Source organism: Bison bison, unplaced genomic scaffold (assembly GCF_000754665.1).
Source record: "Bison bison bison isolate TAMUID 2011002044 unplaced genomic scaffold, Bison_UMD1.0 scf7180017864456, whole genome shotgun sequence".
In the NCBI taxonomy this organism is placed as follows: domain Eukaryota; kingdom Metazoa; phylum Chordata; class Mammalia; order Artiodactyla; family Bovidae; genus Bison; species Bison bison.
In genome coordinates this window covers 12,490,392-12,505,587 of record NW_011495018.1, presented here as the reverse complement: position 1 = coordinate 12,505,587, position 15,196 = coordinate 12,490,392, and the positions used below count along the sequence as shown (strand labels likewise).

Sequence of the window (15,196 nt, the reverse complement as noted above, 5' to 3'; positions counted from 1 at the left end):
TGCATCCATTATATAAAAATCAGCACTACTGTAATGAAAGGAACCTTTACATTTAAAATTCAATTTTTAAAATATTTTAACCTTAATCTGTCAGGTGAATAAAACTGCTTTAACAAACTAGGAAGACAATGGATACTGGCAAGACGAATAAATGTCAAAATAAGTTTAAGAGTATCTCAGAAAATAGCTAGGAGAGCAAAAGGTTCGTCTGTGATAAAATTCACCTTTCCAAAAGGACAAGTCTCAAACACAGAATTCTCCTCAGAAGTAGTACGATCCTATTACAAGAGCTCAAACCTGGATAAAAATAGCATTTGGATAAACATGGATCTACAAGTTTTTCTACCATTAGTGACTAGTTTTATTCTATAATTTTGTTACTAACGATAAAAGCCAGAGCTGATAAAGCTGCTCAACTATGGAGGCAGAATTTAGAAATCTGTCATACTGTACTTGGATGTCTTCCAAAATAAAAGAAAAAAATCATTCATAATCTAGCACTAAAAGAAAAATTCATGAGTTACTTTCACCACACTTAGCAAAACGAAATTTAAAATTCTAAGAAACTAGAAATTCATCAGTTTATTGGACACAGGCAATACTTTTAATTTTATATAAATAATTATTCTGTAGGAATATGTCTAAAAATTATGAAGATTAGAGCAAGAACTTATTCCAATCTAAGTCACATTACATTTGAATATTCTAGAAATCATTAATTGTTTAAAGTAGCCTGAGAAAGAAGGTGCTTCTGGTAGATCACAGTCTAACCCTAATATCACAGTTTTTACTTGGTTTCCAATTTGGTAAGCTAAATTCTGCTATATCTTTTAAATTAAGTAAGTAAAATATTCAGATATCAGTCCATTAAAATAACCACTGGACCCAAATGAAAACAGTAACAACAGCTAATATTAGCATGCTTATTACATTATCAGGTACTCTGCTAAGTTCCTTAGATCCTGTTTTATTTCATTCAATCCTCAAGTGACAGAATTTCACAAAAAGATAATTACTGTCCAAAAGGCATCCTTTAAGTTTCTAGACTGGCAAGTATTTTTCTTTTCTCTTTCTTTCTTAAGTAGCAGAGAGAAAGTACACTCCCAAGAAAATATGAGAGCAGACTCTGAAAACCACAAGCAGTCAGAAAACAATTTTCTACCCTGAATTTCAGCAATCTCTGTCCTATGGACATTTTTTAATTGGCTAGACCACTGGGATAAATTTGAGGTGCTGGGTTATAAACAGAAATCTATGTATAAAAGCATCTGGAGAATCCTTTAAATTCAGTGTTTTTATTATAAGACATATATTAAGATAACTTACAAACCATGCCTTGAACACAGTGATCTTTGATTTTTGGTTCTGCTATTCTATCTCCCTCCTCAAAATACCCTTGTATAATTTTATCAGAACTTCTAGATTCCTTGCAAGATATATAACAGGCCTTACAAGATGGAGCTGTGAATATGTATGCCTGGGCATATTTGCAGTATGAGGTAGAAGTAAAGGAGAACCTAACAAAAAAAGAGATTCATGCCAGACACAAGATTCAACTGTATCTAAAGTGTCTCCTACAAACTATTTCTTGTATTCCCTAAACTATCTGCTTTTCACTAGTATAGAAAGATTTCCAAGTGAGATCCTGAGTTTACATTTCACAATAATGAGTATCTACTCAACTTTCTTCTGTAACAAACCCAAATACCATTAAGCCTCAGAAAACATGGAGAAACACTATCCTCTCACGAATCAGGCTGGAATTGCCATAAACAAACAAATCTAACCCCTAAACAAATGGTGAGTGTTTACCTGGTCTGAGAGTATACAGGCCTTTCACAATATTTGCCATAGTTGAAGGTGTGACCTGAAATGGTGTTGACTGGGCTTCTAAAAGTAAAGCTGAAATAAAGAGAAAACGGGTTACAAAAATGATGCAACTCTTATTGATTGTCAAGGTTTCGTTTTCTATCACCATTTCGCCCAAAGACTGAAGGATAAACAAGGATAAGAAAAGAACAGCTTAAGAGGGTAAAACAAGTATTTATACACTAAATTTCTTCTTTTTAAAAATTAATCCACCACAGTCGAGTTCCATCTACCAAGTAAATATGTGCTTGTCTGTTGAAACACTGATGGAAATGATTCGATTGATGGAGGTTCTGAAAATAAGCAAAGCTTTATTAAAGCAACAGTACTCACGGTACTTAAGTGCTGCTGCTGCTGCTAAGTCGCTTCAGTCGTGTCCGACTCTGTGCGACCCCATAGACAGCAGCCCACTAGGTTCCTCTGTCCCTGGGATTCTCCAGGCAAGAATACTGGAGTGGGTTGCCATTTCCTTCTCCAATGCATGAAAGTGAAAAGTGAAAGTGAAGTCGCTCAGTCGTGTCTGACTCTTAGTGACCCCATGGACTGCAACCTACCAGGCTCCTCCGTCCATGGCGTTTTCCAGGCAAGAATACTGGAGTGGGTTGCCATTGCCTTCTCCAGGTACTTAATTGAGTGAGCTTTAAATACTTCACATTAAGTTCATGATTTAAAACACTTACATTTGGGGAATGAAAGTTCTCTAACTCCCTCATCTCTAACTCCTTCAATCATTTCCCTTTCCCCCAAATCACCATATATTAACTAACAAATACTCATGAAACTTGGGGTAATTTTAGTCTAAGCCAGGCTTGTCAAATTATTGTTTTTTCTATTCACACCTTTTTAAAAATGGAAATGCCATCTCACTTGTTCAACATTTCTGTAGTTTCAAACATGCAATGTGTGTTACATTTGAATTCATGTACTAAAGGCCACAGGGTCACTGGTTCAAGTTTTTCCTTCTGATTTTATCATCAGTAGATAGTTATAATTTTGAATGGCATATATAAATTTAAAGGCTAACAAATGCTAGGCATTGCAGAAAAATCACGTCTTAAAAAGGAATGTTTAAAAACTGAAATTCTAAATTTTAGTTTCTTGGAGTCTCTTCTACTCTACTAATTTCAACATGACCCCAAACCCAGACTCTGTCTCTGTTAATTCATCTTCCTACTTTTGGACCAATCATTTGGCTTTCAGTAAGTCTTGAAAGTGAAAGTCGCTTAGTCATGTCTGATTCTTTGCGACCCCATGGACTATACAGTCCAAGGAATTCTCCAGGCCAGAACACTGCAGTGGGTAGCTTTTCCCTTCTCCAAGGGACCTTCCAATCCAGGGATCAAACCCAGATCTCCCGCATTGCAGGCAGATTCTTTACCAGCTGAGTCACAAGGGAAGCCCAAGAATAGGAGTGGGTAGCCTAGCCTTTCTCCAAGGTATCTTCCCAACCCAGGAATTGAACCAGGGTCTCCTGCATTGTAGGCTGCAATCCACGGGGTCGCAGAGTCGGACACGACTGAGCAACTTCACTTTCACCTTTCACTTTCATGCATTGGAGAAGGAAGTGGCAACCCACTCCAGTGTTTTTGCCTGGAGAATCCCAGGGATGCGAGAGCCTGGTGTGCTGCCGTCTATGGGGTCACACAGAGTCGGACACGACTAAAGTGACTTAGCAGCAGCAGCTCCTGCATTGCAGGTGCATTCTTTACCAACTGAGCTATCGTCTTATTCCCAACTAACTCTACAGGTTCAATCATATAGTCATTATGTCATCAAATACATACATTTGCAAATAACCTCTACATAACTATAACTACCTATGTCAAACTTGATAGCTACATAAGGAAATGATAAATTCACAGATTAAACATAAAATGAATACAAATTTAGGATGAATTAATTGAAAATAATCACATTCAGTTACAAAAAGATACAACATTTCAATAAAATCCTCTCCACTTAAAATTGTTTATAGAAAGTCTTTAATTAAAAAGTAAAATTTTCTAGTTGAACTCCCCTTTTAAGTAAAACAAAATGGGAATTTGAGGGAGCCATACATGAGAGAAGGGACAAATGTATGTTCAATTCTCATAAGCTTTAACTTTTTTAATAAAAATAAGGAAACTGAGAGGATACTGTGCTATTTCAAAATACTAACATTATCCTTCTAGAATTATCGGTAACAAAATTACAGGCAAATGAACTCCTTAACATTAATAATATTTCCCCCAATGTCAGAGGAAAACAACAGAGGCAAGTATCACTCCAGCTATGCAGGCACTGTTCAGAGCCTGGCTTCTCCCAGCTCACTGGGTGACCTTCAAGTCACATTTCAATTCCTCAGTGTCCCGCTATAGAATGAGGCTTTAACACTTCTTGAGATATGATTCGCAAGACATCAACATTGGAGTTCAGATGCCAATGCTCTCTGAGTCAAAAAGGAAAACCTGCTAGTGTCATGTCATCCCTCCAAGACGGAACACTTACGCATTAGGCTGTAAATGTGCTTTTCTGCAACATGTTCGGTAAACAGCTTTATAAGGTCATCTTTTAAGTCTCTGTTAAGCTTGGTTTCGATGTAAAACTTATTCTGAAATGGAAAACAAGTTATTTTTCAGGGCATCAATTAGAGGGAAATAATTAGTCTAATGAACTCAGGCACTAAAAAATAATTTTAGGAAACAATTCATAAAAGCATCAATTAAAACATAAAAAACCAACATCAGAAAACAAAAGCTCTGCCACTATTACAGTCTTCCTAACATGGGAGTTTAAAGCACATAAAGATAAAATGCTATAAATCACATAAAAGAACATGGAAGATACTCAACATTAACTAGACAGGGATGTAATGGGCCATACTGTATGACCAGCACTTAATACGCCCTTTTATATGACTACATCATCATCCAAAGGCAACACCAGGAAACACGAGTGATAGGTATGCTATTTAAAGATCCAGGCTTAAAGCAGGCAGTGGGCATGCACCGGTTGACTCCCCTACATTCCACTTTAACGATTAGTCCGAATCATTCAGTTTACAGCATTCCTTCCGGATGGGTAGTCTTTGGTTCAAAGGCAGACAAGTGACCCAAGGTAACCCAAGCAGACCAAGGGAAACTGAGGCTTGAGTGAAGAGTACCTTACAGTCATCTTACAACCATGTGGAAAACAAGATGAAACAGATATGTAAAGCAAAGAGACAAAAACAAGCTAAGCCTTTGGTAACACTGCTGCAACTACAGATTTAACCAACCCTGGAAACGACTTCATTTCTAGAATTTTATAGCAAGAGATAATACTTTTCTTTATTTATCTACATCACTTTGAATCAAGTTTTCTGTTTCTTACAGCCAAAAGCATCCTAATTAGAATGACTGGAAAGTCAAAAAGACTAAACTCATTCGTGTTTAAAAATGCTAACTCCATGTACAGGAGTGGAATATACAAAGAGGAATATTAACAAGTTGCTCACTGATTCACTCAATTTTTAACATGTTTTCTTTCCTCTCTGATATGTTTTATTTCCCCTAAAATAAAGAAGAAAACACTTGCTAATGAAGAAATACAACACACTGCTTTACATCTTGCTTTTTCACCTAATGTTGTAGCTTGAAAAGATTTCTCTCAAAAATAACATAGGGACATGTCATTATTTTTGACTGTATAGTTTTCACTGTAAACATCCTTCATCCATTATTTAAACAGTAGTCTCCCACTGACAACACAGATTTCTCCCAATGACCTGGTTTTTTTCTCCCCAGTAAAGCATATCTTATGGACAACAAATCATTTTGAAGTTTGGTATCACACACATAGCGACCTCTAAGCAATAGAATGTAGAATCAATCTAACAACTCAACCTAATATTAACGAGAAAGTGGGACAATGGTTTCTAAAGGCTCTTCCATTCAGTACGAACACAAACATTAAGATCCTATAACTTTATATATTTAAAACGTGGGGTGCGGTGGGGTGGGAGTGGAGAACACGTCAGCAAAATCAAGAGACTACAAATTATACCCATGGTATAATCCTCCAAATGAAAGAGATCATTAGAATGAAAGAAAATTTTATTGTTCCACTTTTTATGGAGTTACCTCCTTGGCATTTATTATACATCATGTTTTTAGATACATGTCTTAACTGTACTTTCTGAAGATAACAAATCTTTGTATATAGGAAAGATTTTATTTTCTTACCTTTATTTCTTTATCTTTATTTTCTAAGCACAGTATTTTTCATATGGTAGAAATAAAATAAATGCTAATTGGGTGACTGAGATTAAGTAATGCCTAATTGTCTATTTCAGCAATGGTATTTATGAAATTTTAAAACAGTGTACACAAGGCTAAATAAGTTTTCTATGTCAACACTATCAAATATTGCTGAAAGAGATTAATTTGCATTTCTAACATAATAGTAAAAGAAAAATAGACTATACTTAATTTTCTGCATCTGTTTGCACTTAGGCCAATAAACCAAGGTATGTGGAGAGGGAAAATAGCTCCAACTTACCATATATATGAAAAGAGGCACAATGCTCTGCAATGCTCCCATATATTGTCCAAGAGCTATATTAAATCTTTCAATATAGAGGTCTGGAGGGCTGGCCTGTGAAAAACAACATACATGGGATCATTTTGGGAAACCAGGTATAAAGATCTTCCAGCACAATCTAAAATGCAAACAGAACTCAATCAAAATTCATATTGAGATTCACAATTAGGAAAAGAGGAGGCTTATATCCTGAAGTTTAGTTAAAAGTTTTATCTCTATTCCAGTATCTGTTATATAAAACTAAGGTTTGATTTAGTTGTCTTTAAAATTTGTGTAACTGTACCACCTTAAAAGGCTTGCTCTGTTAATAAATAAAAATGTAAATTCATAATTAAGATAAATGATACAATTTTTTAAATTACCACTAAACTACAGACATTTACTATGGGAACCAAACTATATCTGGGCTTGGAAAAGAGGAGGGGGGATTCAAGGAAATGGTATGCTATATACTTATAGTATACTTGTATACTTATAGTACACCATATACTTATATACTATATACTGTATATTTAATATACTATAAGAAAGGCTGTTGGTATTTTGTAATTATCTTTGACACAGTAATATTCTGAGTTCTATACTAACTCGGTTGTAAACCACTCGCGTAGCTAACCAACTATAAACCTCATCAAGCAGAAAGCAGGACTCAGAGGGTCCATATACATCTGCAGCTCTGGAGAGCAGTTAAAATAAATATAATACACGACTGGCACTTAACTGTTATCAAATATCATGTTGTAAACCCATCAAAAGAGAACACTTCCAATTTCAGTGCGTGTTGTCGAGTGTGCCTGCCTGCATGCCTGCAAGCTATGTGTGAACCCACACGCAAGTCCTAGCCAGTGAAGCTGCAAGCAGAGGCTAAACGAGGCCACAAGAGCCCTGCTCCTAAAGAATTAGTGTCCTTATAAGAAAAGGCACCAAGGGGTTCATTCTCTTACCCTTCCTCTCCCTTCCCTCCCGCTAAGCATACTCACAGGAAAGTCCACAGGAGCGCACTGCAAGAGGATGGCTGCCTACAAGCCAGGAAAAGAGCTCTCACCAGAAATCAAATCAGCTGGCACCTTAACCTTGGACTTCCCAGTCTCCAAAATGGTGAGAAGTAAGTCTCCACTGCTTAAACCACTCAGTCTGCAGTACTGTGTCATGGCAGACCAAACAGACTGTGTTTTACACAAGTGTACCCAGGTTCTATTTCACTTTGTTCTTCGAAGCGAAATTAATTAGGTACCATTTTAACATTGAAGAAACACACAAATGGGCAAGGATTTGCCAAAAATGAGTGTTAGGAGATGACATATCTGGGTCTTCCAGTTCTGAATTGAGTCTTGGGCAAGGAGCTGGGATAACAGGCATGGCACACAACATCACACAAAGCTGATTCCACAAAAGGGCTGACTCGTACCCGTCTGATAAGCTGATAACCATTATCATACACAGAAAGTCTGGCTTTAAAACAAGGCTACAGAGAAACACCACACTGAAAGACTCCTAAATATTAAATACTGAGATTATAAAACCATTTCAGCTAAGCTGCTTTAGAAAATTTCCAAACAGTCCAATAATATTTTAAAATAAAATTTAACTCTTTTTTTTAGTTCTGCTTAGAAAGAAAGAAAGTGAAGTCGGTCGGTCGTGTCTGACTCTGCGGCCCCATGGACTGTAGCCCACGAGGCTCCTCCATCCATGGAATTTTTCAGGCAAGAGTAGTGGAGTGGGTTGCCATTTCCTTCTCCAGGGGATCTTCCTGACCCAGGGATCGAACCCGGGTCTCCTGCAATGCAGGCAGACGCTTTACCATCTGAGCCGTACTTACTTCTAAGTCATCTCCCATTACTGAGTTCTTACATAGAGGTTTGGTGCACACTGTTTTAACATTTATTTTTCTTAGTCTACTGCAATACATCCAACATTTTTCTATTTAACTTCTGACGTAACTGAGGCTCAGAAACAATCATTTGACTGTAGTTCTACTGCTAATAAGCCCAAGAATTAAGACTCAAACACTGTTCAAACTTAGTCCTGCATCTATTTATTAGGTAGATACAAAAGTAACTGTGGTTTAGCATTGTTGAACTTTGCCGTTTCATACTGGAATACATTCTTAAATAAATGTGGTTATGTTATACATCATTTTAATGTGCATATCTCGATTTTTTTGGCTAATGACTTACTACTTGGTGTGTATTTCACATTTATTTCAGACTAGGAAATGATGTTAGACGAAAAGCAAACTCAAGTGATTTTCTTATTAGAGTTCAAACTGGGTTGTAAAGTAGCAGAGACAACTCTCAACATCAACAACAAACGCATTTGGTCTAGGAACTGCTAAAGAACGTACAGTGCAGCGGTGGTTCAGGAAGTTTTGCAAAGGAGATGAGAGCCTTGAAGATGAAGTGTTAGTGGCCAGCCATGGGAAGTTGGCAATGACCAACTGAGAACATCATCAAAGCTGATCCTCTTATAACTACACAAGAAGTTCCCAAAGAACTCATCGTTGACTATTCTCCGGTCATTCAGCATTTGAAGTAAATTGGAAAGGTAAAAAAGCTAAATAAGTGGGTGCCTCATAAGCTGACTGAAACCAAAAAAATTGTCATTTTGAAGTGTCATCTTCTCTTCTTCTATGCAACAACAAACCATTTCTCAGTCTGATTGTGATATGCGATGAAAAGTGAGTTCTATACAATAGGCAACAACCAGCTCAGTGGCTGGACTGAAGAGAAGCTTCAAAGCACTTCCCAAAGCCAAACCTGCACCAAAAAAAGGTCACGGTCACTGTTTGGTGCTCTGCTGTTGGTCTGATCCACTACAGCTTTCTGAATCCCGGCAAAACCATTACATCTGAGAAGCATGCTCAGCAAATCGATGAGATGCATCGAAAACTACAACACCTATAGCCAGCACTGGTCAAAAGAGCCCAACTCTTCACCACCACAACGCCCTTCACACAACCCACGCTTCAGAAGTTGAACGAACTGGGCTAGGAAACTTTGTCTCCTCCTCCGTATTCACTTGACCTCTCATCAACCAACTACCACTTCCTCAAACATCTTGACAACTCTTGACAAACATCTTGACAACAGGGAAAACGCTTCCACAACCAGCAGGACACAGAAAATGCTTTTCCAGAGTTCACTGAATACCAAGGCATGGGTTTTTATATTACAGGAATAAACAAATTTACTTCTCATTAGCAAAAGTGTGTTGATTGTAATGGTTCCTATTTTGATGAATAAAGATGTGTCTGAGCCTAGCTATATTTCTTGGGCTCCAAAATCACTGCAGATGGTGACTGCAGCCATGAAATTAAAAGACACTTGCTCCTTGGAAAAAAAGCTATGACCAACCTAGACAGCATATTAGAAAACAGAGACATGACTTTGCGACAGAGGTCCATGCAGTCAAGGCTATGGTTTTTCCAGTAGTCACGTATGGATGTGAGAGTTGGACCACAAAGAAAGCTGAGTGCCGAAGAATTGATGCTTTTGAACTGTGGTGTTGGAGAAGACCCTTGAGAGTCCCTTGGACAGCAAGGAGATCCAACCAATCCATCCTAAAGGAAATCAACCTGAATATTCATTGGAAGGACTGATGCTGAAGCTAAAGTTCCAATACTTTGGCCATCTGATGCGAAGAGGTGACTCACTGGAAAAGACCCTGATGATGGGAAAGACTGAGGGCAGGAGGAGAAGGGGACGACAGAGGGTCAGATGGTGGGATGGCATCACCGACTCAATGGACATGAGTTTGAGCAAGCTCCAAGAGTTGGTGGTGGGCAGGAAGCCTGACGAGCTGCAGCCCATGGGGTCACAAAGACTGAGTGACTGAACTGAACTGACAATGATTTAAGATTCACAGTCCAAAACTGCAATTATGCTTGCACCAACCTAATACAATCAATTTTTAGCACTTCGAAACTTAGAGAAAAAAATTCAAAATTCCAATTTAAAGCACTATCTTACCTCTATCCTTTCATATCCTGCTTTCACATCCTCCCATGCAGCTACTAACAGCTCCCCAACAACGTCCATGTGCTGCTTAGGCCTAACTGCCTACACGTTCTACCTCTTCCACCACGCCCTAAGACTCACCATGGCTAACTCCTCCTACTCATTCTTCAGGATCTGTGTCACTTCCTCAAAACTAACTGAGATATATGGCCCTTCAACTGGGCACCACCACACTTACTTCCTTCTCCACTGGGTGGTCTCTGTCACTAAACTTTCAGACCCTAGAGGGCAAGATCTGTGTCTTGTCTTTACATCTCCAGTTGCAGACCACAGAACCTGAACATCATAGGTAAAGATAAATGTTTTTGGTGTGGTTATTTTTGCATTTAGAACAGTCTTGCTTATATCTAAACTTGTTTAAAACTAATCTGTGCTATGCGCTCACTTGGTCATGTTAGACTTTGTGACCCAACGGACTGTAGCCCACCAGGCTCCTCTGTCAATGGAATATTCCAGGCAAGAATACGGGAGCAGGTTGCCATTTCTTCCTCTAGAAAACTCTAATCTTTATTTCTCATGTGTTCCCCATCCTGAACCCTCCTCCCTCCTCCCTCCCCATACCATCCCTCTGGGTCGTAAAGGAATAAAAAAATTTAAAAAAAAAAAAAAAGAAAAGAAAACTCTAATCTAGCCTTGTTTAAATCTAAATTGCTATTTTATCATTTAACAAGGTTATATGACAATTTACTCATTTAGCCTTTTGAATTTTGATTTCCATACATACAAAAAAAAAAAAAGAAAAATACTAATGTGCCACTTCCAAGATGTGTTGAGAATCAAAGAAAATAATGTGTAAGTGCTCTGAAAAATGTCAATTATTACACATGTACATGCAAATAGTAAACCCCTTTCTGAATTAACTGTCTAATACCTCAGAAAAACTTATTAACATTATTAAAGGCATTCTCTGTCAACTAAAGAAATTGGGGAAAACGGTTCCACATTATGGGCAAACTTTTCACTATAACTAATCAACAGAATCACATGTAATATCTTTCTCCAAACCATCAAAGAACTCTGGAAATATTTCAGCATTCAAAGAAATAAAATGTATAAGTATTATATGAAAAAAGAAAATCTGAAGAGTTTTTGCATTAAAATAATTTTCTCTTTTCATAAAAGGATATTTAATCTATCCAAAAGTTAAAAGTATGAACACTGATCAAAAGTCATGCTTAACAGCAGACAGAATAAATAAAATTGAATTCCTTAGCTATTCTTTTAAAGAATTCCCAAAGCCTCAAAGGTTATAAGTGTTAGAAAGTACTTTTTGTACTGAATCAAATGTCAAAAGTCACTTAGCTTTTATACTTCCAAATTTCATGTAGTACTTTTTTCAAAACCTCTTAAATAACAGACTACAAATTGTAATAGTCTTCTAAAATAAATCCAGTCTCTATGAGAAACCTAGAAAATACCTGCCAGTAAAAAAACTAATCAGATTTTTTTCTCCTTAAAACTTAAGTTCAGTATACTTTGGGCCCCACTGGGGAAACTGCTACCTATTTGATTTATATAATTTCACCATTAAGTGTATTTGAATTGGACAGTATGTGAAATTTTTTACCTCTAAAATATAAGCAAGCTTCATTTTCTTCACTAATAAAATAAGAAAAAGCAAGTCGCCAGAAAAATAACCATTATTCCAAACTTGCTCCAACTATCGTAACAGACTTATATATTCCCTGAAATTTGTAATATAGCTGGTAGGAATATTTTAATTTCTTCTTTTTTAAATGAGTAATGCATTCAACTGGTTTTAAACTCAAGGAAGTTCAAAAGTTTTAAAGGGAATTCACCTTTTATTCCTTCCTTACTGAACAAACCAACACTTAATTCCTTTATAACCTTCCAGAAGAATTTTACTTACATACAAGTAAATAAGAGCCCTATTTCTAGCCAGTGGGAACTTAGTGTATAACACAGGGAGCTCAACCCGGTGCTCTGTGACAACCTAGAGGGGTGAGAGGGGTGGGAGGGAAGTTCAAGAGGGAGGGGACATGTGTGTACCTATGACTGATTCATACTGATGTAAGACAGAAACCAACACAACACTGTAAAGCACTTATCTTCCAATTAAAAATAAATTTTAAAAAAATCCCACTTATATTCTTTTTCACATAAATGCTAACTTACAATCATACTGGATCTGTACTTTTCTTAACAATGTATCTTGGAGACTGTTTCCTTCTAGTGGTTCTCAAACATTTGGATTATGTCAGGAATCCTTTATACTCTTAAAAAGTAATTGAATATTCTTAAAGTATTTATAATGTAGGTTATTCAGTGCAGTTCAGTCACTCAGTCGTGTCCAACTCTCTGCGACCCCATGAACTGCAGCACACCAGACATCCCTGTCCATCACCAAGTCCTGGAGTTTACCCAAACTCATGTCCATCAAGTCGGTGATGCCATCCAGCCATCTCATCCTCTTTCGTCCCCTTCTCCTGCCCCCAATCCCTCCCAGCATCAGGGTCTTTTCCAATGAGTCAACTCTTCGCATGAGGTGGCCAAAGTATTGGAGTTTCAGCTTTAGCATCAGTCCTTCCAATGAACACCCAGGACTGATTTCCTTTAGGATGGACTGGTTGGATGTATTGCAGTCCAAGGGACTCTCAAGAGTCTTCTCCAATGCCACAGTTCAAAAGCATCAATTCTTCAGCACTCAGCTTTCTTCACAGTCCAACTCTCACATCCATACATGACCACTGGAAAAACCACAGCCTTGACTAGACGGACCATTGTTGGCAAAGTAATGTCTCTGCTTCTCAATATGCTATCTAGGTTGGTCGTAACTTTTCATAATAATAATAAAAATTGCATTTTAACAATTTTAATGTTAAAATACAGCTGAATACTTTATAAACTAATACGTAAATAACTATATTTTCCCCAAAAAAATTAGTAAGAAGAGTGGTATTACTACATAACATCAAATAAATTAATATCACCACCTATCTCATCAGAAAAGTCTTTTTAAGGATTGGGATATTATCAAAGTCATCGTGACAGATACAGGTTTTCCAAAATTCTGATTTTCACTTCAACGCTCGAATTTTACCATTGGCAAATAAATAGCATCAGTTGTTTTTCTTTAAATGACATGCATCTTTCCTTTTTCAGAAAATGTCTATTAAACAGCAGTCTAAATAACCATGAGGCGTTCCTGGTGGCTCAGACAGTAAAGAATCTGCCTGCAAAGTGGGAGACCAGGGTTCAGTTCCTGGGGCAAGAAGATCCCCTGGAGAAGGGAATGGCTACCCACTGCAGTATTATTGCCTGGAGAATTCCATGGACAGAGAAGCCTGGTGGGCTAGGGTCCATGGAGTCACAAAGAGTTGGACATGACTGAGGGTCAAACACTTTACTTCACTTTCACTAAATAACCACAGTTTGTCATTTTTTCAAATAATCTTTTAAAGGGGAAAACACTACCTAAACAGCTGGTTTAGCTCAAAACTCATGTAAGTACCACAAGTACTATTTCTCAAAACAATCTTTGCTACTTTAGTGTACACAGCTTCCCATTTCTGCACAAAGAACATTCCTTTAAGTATATTCAAAGTCACAGTTTAGTAAAATTAAGACTTATCACTGTTTCATCCTGGACATTAAGTGAAATGCTTTTGTCTTCTGCTGTGAGTGTCAAGAAATGAAGATTCAAGCTAAGACTCCAGCAGTTTTACCCACCATTGCTTCTGCACTACCAGACCAAATAACATAGTGAAAAGGGAAGATGAGATCTTAGCATAATTAGAAAAACTGGTGATTTTACAGACCCCCTGAAAAGATTTCAGCGCCCCTCAGAGGTCCTCAAACCACTGTTTAAAGAAATCTATTCTTGTAAATATGGTGTTTGAATGTACTATTCATTTAAACAGTCCCCACTGATAGCTTATTGTTTATCTTTTATCACCACACAATGTTGAAATGAATTACTTCATACAGATGCTATTCTGCAGAGTAGTCTTAAGAAAAATTAAGTTTAAAAAAAAGGTAGAATTAGATAATCAAATATCATCATAAAAAACAAAATAATTTTGACACTTTGTTTTATAGAACAAAGCTGCTAAATATCAATATACATAAACACATATATTTACTAAGTATATTCCTCAGTTAACTTAATTTTGAAAGCTAGATAGGAAAGTCTGGTCAGTTACTCTAATTAGATGTATATTAATTTTTAGAACAGCATGACTTGTTTCATAATTTTACTAGCCAATAGAGGGCTTCCCCTATGGATCAACAGGTAAAGAGTCTGCCCTACAATGCAGGCGACCAGACTTGGGTTCAATCCCTGGGTTGGGAAGATACCATGGAGGAGAAAATGGCAATCCACTCCAGTGTGCCTGCCTGGAGAATGCCATGGACGGAGAAGCCTGGCAGGCCTCAGTCCAAAGGGTCACACAGAGTCGGGTACACTAGCACTAGACGCCAACAGACAAATATACTACAATCTAGGTCAGTACTGCCCCAAAGAATCTCCTGATGATGGAAATGTCCCGTATCGGTCATGTCCAATATGGCAGCCACTGGCCACGTGTGACTACTAAGCACTTGAAATGAATTTAGTAAGTTACATGTGACTAGTGGCAACCAAACTGGATACTACAAATGTAAAATACAAGTTCCAGAACTTAATAATTATATCCCTCCTCTTCTATCCACACCCTGTTCCCATCCCACCAAAATGAAAGATACACACAAATAAAATTTAAGAGTACCTGCTTTTATGTTCATAAACAACA

At 37.4% G+C, this 15,196-nt stretch overlaps 1 protein-coding gene across 1 annotated transcript in view; it reads right to left on the bottom strand.

The window, feature by feature from the left end:
* The window catches only part of CACUL1 (CDK2-associated, cullin domain 1), a 69,936-nt gene that overhangs the window by 16,915 nt on the left and 37,825 nt on the right, over positions 1-15,196 (bottom strand). Inside the window, exons 4-6 of the mRNA XM_010859270.1 lie at positions 6,388-6,483; positions 4,357-4,459; positions 1,813-1,902 (exon numbers count right to left, since the gene is read on the bottom strand). Coding sequence (XP_010857572.1) covers positions 1,813-1,902; positions 4,357-4,459; positions 6,388-6,483 — 289 coding nt within the window. The remainder of the gene's footprint in view (positions 1-1,812; positions 1,903-4,356; positions 4,460-6,387; positions 6,484-15,196) is intronic.